The 8,044-nt window shown below is 35.7% G+C and overlaps 1 protein-coding gene across 1 annotated transcript; it reads left to right on the top strand.

Annotated features, from left to right (window-relative positions):
• Positions 1 to 1,582: 1,582 nt before the first annotated feature.
• Positions 1,583 to 7,782, top strand: LOC112519729 (acetyl-coenzyme A carboxylase carboxyl transferase subunit alpha, chloroplastic-like). Its single transcript, XM_025127970.1, has 12 exons — positions 1,583 to 1,764; positions 2,696 to 3,076; positions 3,155 to 3,229; positions 3,956 to 4,063; positions 4,175 to 4,335; positions 4,587 to 4,701; positions 4,807 to 4,961; positions 5,391 to 5,442; positions 5,518 to 5,586; positions 5,759 to 5,836; positions 5,923 to 6,991; positions 7,494 to 7,782. Exons 2-11 carry the CDS (start codon positions 2,735 to 2,737, stop codon positions 6,988 to 6,990), a joined length of 2,223 nt encoding a protein of 740 aa, XP_024983738.1. The 5' UTR covers positions 1,583 to 1,764; positions 2,696 to 2,734; the 3' UTR covers position 6,991; positions 7,494 to 7,782.
• Positions 7,783 to 8,044: the final 262 nt, after the last annotated feature.

The raw sequence follows: 8,044 nt of genomic DNA, 5'->3' as shown, positions 1-8,044 counted from the left end.
TAGAAACTTCTGTGAAGTGCTACGAGCAATGATGAAATTTGCAAAAGAAGTTATACGACCGACATTATCTGAGGAAACGCAAAACACATCAGAACGTCAAAGAAACCTCAGACAAATATTTCCGGTAAGTTTTCTATTATATTCTGTAAAACCAACAAGCCTGTTATATTTTCTATTAATTTGTATTTCTAAATAAAAGGGACAATGGCTGCATTAGATGGAACTTTCATACATGCAGTCGTGCCTGTTGATCAGCAAGCTCGTTATAGAGGTAGAGGAAGAAGTGAATGTATCAAAATGTTTTAGGTATTTTTTATTTTAATATGCTTTTCACGTATGTTTGGGCTGGATGGGAGGGTATAGCACATGATGCTAGAATGTTGAGAGAAGTTGCTTTTAGTCCAACCTCTAGCTTTCCATTTCCTCCACGAGGTATGTAAAATTTTTAGTCAACTTTAAATGTGTACCATTTCTTATACATTTTATATAATGGGTTGAAGCTCAAATTTCTATTGTAGATAAATATTATCTCTGTGATGCTGCTTATGCCAATACTCATGGTTTTATGACTCCATATTGCAATACGAGGTATTGGCTTGCTGATTTTCAACGACAACATGCCTTGACAAAAGAAAAAGGTTCAACCACGCTCACGCGCAACTCAGAAACGTTATCAAGCGTGCCTATGGTGTCTTGAAGGCAAGATTTCCAATTTTAAAGCAAATGGTTCCCTATCCGTTTCGCATACAAATGAACGTTGTGATTGTCTGTCTTGCGGTTCATAATTTTATAAGAAGATGCAATATCCACGATCAATTATTCATGGATTACGATAATGACTCCATGTTTATTGCCGAGGACAAGAAGAAATCGAGGGAAGCGATAAAGATGACATGGATGAAAGGCCTTTTGGTACTAAAAACAATGAATACATGGCTAATTTACGTGACCAGATTGCGAATCACTTAATGTTAAATGCGTCGAATTAAGAATTGTTCAAAAAATATTGTGTTGGAATTAGATTGTTATGTTTTTATTTATTCTAGAATTTGAAAAAGTAATGTTATATTGGTTTGGATTAATATGAAAAATCTTGTTTTGAACTAGTAATGCTATGTTGTTTGGATTAATATGAAATACATAGTTATATCTGCAAAGTAATTGTTTATTCAGATATCTGTCAAACAGCTATATTCATTCAATACTAAATCATATAGAGGGTTAAAATGGTAATTTGTTGTCATTCAGAGAACAATTATTAAACAACCTTGTTTCATTCAATATATAACCATTCTGATCATTTAACTATTTTGCATCAAACTATTCAGCAACTGTCAATCAGCTTTTTTGTCTCAAATGATCAAAATGTCCTCTTAATCGACTTACTTAACAGAAAAAATGTAACAAAGTCAATAACATAAACCCGATATGTTATAGATTGTAAATCATATATAGAATATTGATATATATTAAAACACATCAGCCACGTGGACCAATCATATAATTAACTCTTAAACCGCATAAAAAGTATCGAAGCTCACCTAAAACCCCAAAAACTATCGACGATGATCTCGATGTTGCACCTCTGTCTCCTCGCTACCTTCGAATAAATCTCCATTCTCTCTTCGTAGAATCCTTTCTCTTCATAGTGTTCAATCTCAGATCTTCCTGCGCAAAATCCCTTCTCCATGTTGTATCTTGAAGTTTTCCAAGATTAGCCTCTTCCCTCACGCCGCTCTCCTTCAAGGTTCGATTTCTCTTCAGGTACTCTCACGTTTCTCTGTTCGATTTCCATTTTCGCACGCTTCAAACATTAGGTTATGAACACAAGAATGCTAATCAAAACTGACAGTAGAACTGAATTTGCTCTTAAGTAGCATATTCATGGATAATTTACAATCTATGCCAAATCATGTCAACCGGTATTCTCTATCTTCCAGAGTTATCAGAGCCACTATCTTGTACATTGTGAATTGCCTTGGCTGACTATGTATAATAAATTTCCTCAACTCTCTGGAAAAATGGCAGCTTGTTGCAGCATGATCACATAGAAAAAGTTCTACTCTATGATATGGTATATAATATAAAATTGGAAGAGATTGTTTCACTTCCATTGTTCTATCTTCTCTGTTTCGTTAGTTCTTAATCAATTTCAGCCTCTACTTCTTTTGTTCTTTCTCCTTCAGCAATCTGCATCTCCTTTCTTTACTCTCGTCTACATGGTTTTCATTTTTTTTTGACAAATCACAATCCCCTTTGAATTCATTTTATCTGTTCTTTCTTTACGTGTTATAATGTTGTTACCCATCAACATTGTGCTTATCGTGCACACAAAGCTGTATAAGCTGTACAGTTTGGTTAACAATTTGTTGGTTGTTAATTGTTATCAGCAATATATACTAGTAGCTATGGCAAAACATTAATCAACTTTTCGTTTACCAAAAATTGGAATCCTACAACTAGAAACACAAAAAGATAACGAATTTATTTGTTCACAACACATATAAGTATCTAGAACTTGAACATCATTTAGGAAAAGATGGGTTCTTATGGAAAATAAAATTTGGGATTTGGTGGGAGTCCAACTAAAATGCTGACTTTTTATAGTATTTATATTTCTGAAGCTGCAACTTGATGTGTATTTTGATATTTTCCCATTGCATTTGATTTATATTGTTGTTTGTGGATGGATTAGGGTGAAAATTTGAAGTGTCATACTTTTTTGGGTCTGGAGATGACTTCAGTATCTCAGTCTACGGTTACCTTTTCTGGGAGTTTGTCTTCTGGAATTGCAGCTTCAGATGTTCTACGAAGCTCTAGTAATGGTGTCAATGGTGTACCACTAAGAACGTTAGGCAGAGGACATACTGGCACAAGGAAGAAACAAATAAGTATCTCTGCAAAGGTCAGGAAGGTGAAGAAGCATGAGTACCCATGGCCCCAGGATCCTGATCTTAATGTGAAGGGTGGAGTTCTTAGTCATCTTTCTCCATTCAAGCCTTTAAAGGAAAAGCCGAAGCCAGTTACCTTGGAATTTGAGAAGCCTCTTATGGATCTACAAAAGAAAATTATTGATGTAAAGCCTCCCAAACCGCTCTAATGTCGTCACTTCATACTAAGATGTCTAAAATTTCAATCTTTGTTTTGTATGCAGGTGCAAAAGATGGCAAATGAAACTGGTCTAGATTTCAGTGATCAAATCATCTCATTAGAGAACAAATATCAGCAGGTTCAGTTACTTATTTGAATTTTTATTAGTCCATAAACCGAATGTTAAAAAGTTGAATATAATTCTCAATGAACGAAAGATCCAAATAATAATTTTCGGTTTTATTTAATAGTAGGTAACGTGTTAATTTGTTGTGATTAGGAGTATTTGTAGTTTGAGACTAATGGCATTCAGCAAATACTTGTTTATTAATTTGGTTCAGTTCTGTTGGAAATGTTGATGTTTGGTTGAGAAGCTGACATAATTTTGAAAATTTATGCTTGGAATAACTAAACCAAACGAGCCCAGTATATCCCACTAAGGTGAGGTCTGGAGGGTATAATCCAAACTTGACCTCTACCCATGAAGACCCCTGACTTGTGGAAAGTGTGTGAAAGCGAGAAAGTTAGCCCACAAAGTTTGGGGAACATAAAGAAATAAGAAGACTTCAAAAAAGAACTTGGGACCAGAAAGGCAGATATGATAAATTTTGTGCTTGGGTTTGAAATATTAATGCATATATCTGCATTAGGTCATTGACCATCCCACCTTCCTTGTGATGATGAAGTATAACTAATAGATTAATTAAATCCCTTAGATGGGTTTGTGTTATAAGTCTAACTTTAAAATAGCTATTATAGATCTCGAAAATGTTCCTTTTTCCCGGTGCTTTCTTTTAATTTATAACATAAAGTCACATTGCTGATCTGTCATGTCTGCTTAATCTTTTTATGTACTCATTTACAGGCTCTTAAAGATCTCTATACACATTTGACTCCAATACAGCGGGTTAATATTGCACGACACCCTAATAGGCCTACTTTTCTTGATCATGTCTTCAGCATTACTGATAAGGTCTGGTACTTGATGTTCTCAAAGCTCTCTAATGTTTCTCAAGTTAAAAACTTAAAAAATTACTTGAAAGAATCCCATACGATAGACCCTTTTGTGTATCAAAATGTATAGTTTGTTGAGCTTCATGGTGACCGAGGCGGCTACGATGATCCTGCAATAGTGACAGGCATTGGAACAATAGATGGCAGGCGTTTCATGTTTATGGGYCATCAGAAGGGTAGAAATACCAAAGAGAATATTCAACGCAACTTYGGAATGCCWACACCACATGGGTAAGCATATTGGTYSGGTAACAATAWAAGTTATYTGGAGCTACTCYTGGTGAAATCAATGTCAAAAGATCTTAYAGATTTACATTATAGACATGCTATATTATTAGAAGTCCKGCWRTCTTTTCATTWCATGGTGCTRYWTACTTKTCTCTAGCCTTAATCTTTCCTTTTTCCATTTCKTMTCTTTTATTTGSGTTTGGTTTGATTTGGTTTTAGAAGTCCTGCTAACATTGATGCTWTGTTTCTTACAGCTACCGCAAAGCTCTRCGCATGATGTAYTATGCAGACCACCATGGATTCCCTATTGTCACRTTCATCGATACCCCWGGGGCATTTGCTGACCTTAAATCAGAGGAACTAGGCCAAGTATGTAGATACAYATATAAAGCTGATTATCTTTTATGATATGGCTAAGCRACCCATTATTGTTTCTACAGTGCTTGAGTTRGTGGTTAATTTATTTCTATGCAGGGTGAAGCCATTGCCCACAATTTAAGGACTATGTTCGGTCTGAAGGTGCCAATYGTTTCCATTGTGATYGGTGAAGGTGGATCTGGAGGTGCTTTGGCAATTGGTTGTGCTAATAAATTGCTAATGCTTGAAAATGCAGTCTTCTATGTTGCCAGGTGACTAGAAAATTTTCTAACTTGTACCACAAATGTAGGTTAGATCTTGCATCATCATGTTCTCATGAATTTGTAATCTTATTTATAGTTGAAATTTCATGGCTGCCTGTGACCAAAACACCTGAGGCTATTAGTCGATTGAGCAAGTAAATTACAGGGTCAATTTGTTTACACTTCTTAATCTTTTCACTTTTGGTTTTGTTTCACCCTCTTGATAGCATAGCTGCTTTTTAGAGACCTTTTTTAATTTCCAATAGTCTTATTGGACAGTATTATTACTTGTCCTATTACAAGTTAAATCTAACCTTCTAAATCAACCAATCAAATTACAGTCTTTTGAAGTAGGAAACTTGTGTAAAGATAGTTGTGTTGTTGCTAAATCATTTCATTACATTTTTTCCCTAAAATTATTTAATTTCCATGGTATAGCCCTGAAGCATGTGCAGCAATTCTGTGGAAGACCGCTAAAGCCTCTCCAAAGGTGGTGAAACAGTCCTCTTCTTGTCTTTATTGGTATAATGCTCAAAGCTTATATAGTTTTTTTTCTAATTTATAGGCAGCTGAGAAGCTCAAGATCACATCTACGGAGCTCCGCAAGCTACAGATTGCTGATGGCATCATCCCTGTAAGATTCTGCTGTTTTCTCCCTTTCCCCTAACTCTCTAATTTCATTCATCCATCTAAATAAAACAACGGGATATATTAAATGGAGAAATGGATAGGGAATTCGAGAGACTTTCAGTTGTTTTTGAACTTCCGTTCCCATCCATCTTATGTGAGGMTGACCATAATTGCAGGAACCACTTGGTGGTGCACATGCAGATCCGCACTGGACTTCCGGACAAATAAAAGCTGCCATTCTTGAAACAATGGATGTGAGTACATTAACTCCATTCCATAAWTACTGTTAGTCCAAAGTCTATGCTYAGATTATACTTACARATATGTTTTGTATAAATAGGAGCTTGAGAAGATGGGTACRGAAGACCTGTTAAGACATCGAATGCTCAAGTTTCGCAAGATTGGTGGATTCCAAGAAGGACTACCCGTCGAGCCMGAAAAGAAAGTCAACATGAAAMAGAAAGAGGAACCAAGACCTGGACTTATTTCCGACAAAGTGTTGCAGGGTGAGGTTAATAAACTAAAGGAGCAAATTCTGAAAGCAAAGGAATCATCTTCAGTAGATATGGATCAAAATGGGTTGATTGAGAAGCTGAAAAGAGAGATAAATTAYGAAATTTCTCAAGCAGCTAAAGCTTTGGGYATCGAGGAAAAATTAACTAAAATGCGCCAAGAATTTGCTAAAGCAACGGACCAACAGTTGACTCCTGCTCAGTTTAAGGATCTTGAGGATCTAAAGAATGAGTTTAACGAGAATCTGGCAACGGCTCCTAACCATGGAAGGCTGCARTACAAGCTAAACTTGTTAAAGGAAATTTCCGAAGCCAAAGTTTTTGCTGAAAAATACAAAAAGAGCCTTCCGTTGAAGGCCAAAGTGAACGAAAAATTCAGACAAGTTTTGGAGAAKCCCARTCTGAAGCAGAAGATTCTGGGACTGAAAGATGAAGTTGAAAAATCTGGGGTTTCTGCCATTGAAGAACTGGATCAGGAGTTGAAGGAGAAAGTTTTGGAGGTTAGAGAAGAAGTGGAATCCGAATTTGTTAAMGCTCTCGAAGCTTCAGGTGTTCATGTAGCTTCACGGGTAGGTCAATCTTCGATGGCCATGATCAAAGCAAAAGTTGATGAACTTAATGCTGAAATTAACCAGATAATCCAAGATGTTATTGAATCAACCCCAGATTTGAAAAACAAAATCGAGATGTTGAAATTAGAGGCCATGAAGAACAAGAATCCTAGTAACCAATCAAAGGCAAAGATGGAGGTTTTGGAGCAGCAAATTAAGCAGGGTGTTGCTGAGGTGATGAGTTCTGCAGCCATCAAAGAGAAATACGAACGATTGCAGGCTGAGCTTGCCGAACTTTCAGGAGGATATGATGGAAGTTTGATCAAGGAACCGACCTATGCATGATGTAAGTTTACTCCATGACTCCTTTCTCCAGTTCTAATACTTGCCACAACAATTGTGGTCTCATGTAAAAATGTTGTGAATAAGTTGGTAGGACGCTTTTTAAGACACTTTTGAAATAAAATGTCTTATTAGTTTTTCCTACAGTACAAGAAGTGTCCTTTTATAAGACACATGTTTTTTATAAGACACATGTTTTTTATAAGAACACTTTTCAATAAGACCTTTTGTATTTCAAAAGGGTTCTAAAAATTTGTTAGGACTTGCTCTATCAACTTATCTAACACAATTCTATACAATTATAATAAGCTGTATAAAAGAGTTTATCAAGACATATTTGACGTCTTATATATAAAATCAATCATTCCATTAATCTTAAATCAATACTTGATATACACATATTAATTAAAAATTAAAACAATTTGACCTCAAAGTATACCTGTTTTCTGGAACTGCACAAGTATCAAGCATGCAAGTAACCGATGAAAATATTTATTCGTTGGCAGTTGATAAACATCTGCATCGAGTCCTCTGGAATGTGGGTTAACGAGCTTTAACGTTGGCTATCTGAACCATGAGCGGGATGTCGTATTTGGTAAAGATCAAGACCTGTCTGCTTTGAAAGTTTGCTGTTTGAGTTGAGTTCTTTTTGACATTTTATCGACTTTTATATGAATTCTTTTCATAAATTAATTTCGTGGTGTAGTCATTCTCAGCTGTAACAGTAGAACGTAACTGCCAGTTCTATACCATAGCATGTCGTGTAAATTTCGGTTATTATCAATAATTAATTTGCCTGATCTTTTTTCTGCTTGATGTTGGTATCATATAATTGATCCACACTTTGTATTGCTTGTTATGGTTTGTCAGAGAACCTCTGATTTTGATGGACTTTCTATTTGAAAATTGAATCACGTAAAAAGGGCCGTTTACCAAATGTTTATCTGGGTAAGCGCTTATCAAGTCATATTATCTTACCGAATGAATATGGTAAGGACCAAGCATCTTACATGGTAAGTGTGAAGGCTAGGACCGAGAGTCATACTCGGTAAGTGAA

The sequence above is a fragment of the Cynara cardunculus genome, assembly GCF_001531365.2.
Source record: "Cynara cardunculus var. scolymus isolate 2C chromosome LG 10, CcrdV1, whole genome shotgun sequence".
In the NCBI taxonomy this organism is placed as follows: Eukaryota; Viridiplantae; Streptophyta; class Magnoliopsida; order Asterales; family Asteraceae; genus Cynara; species Cynara cardunculus.
This window is presented reverse-complemented; position numbering and strand designations above follow the sequence as displayed.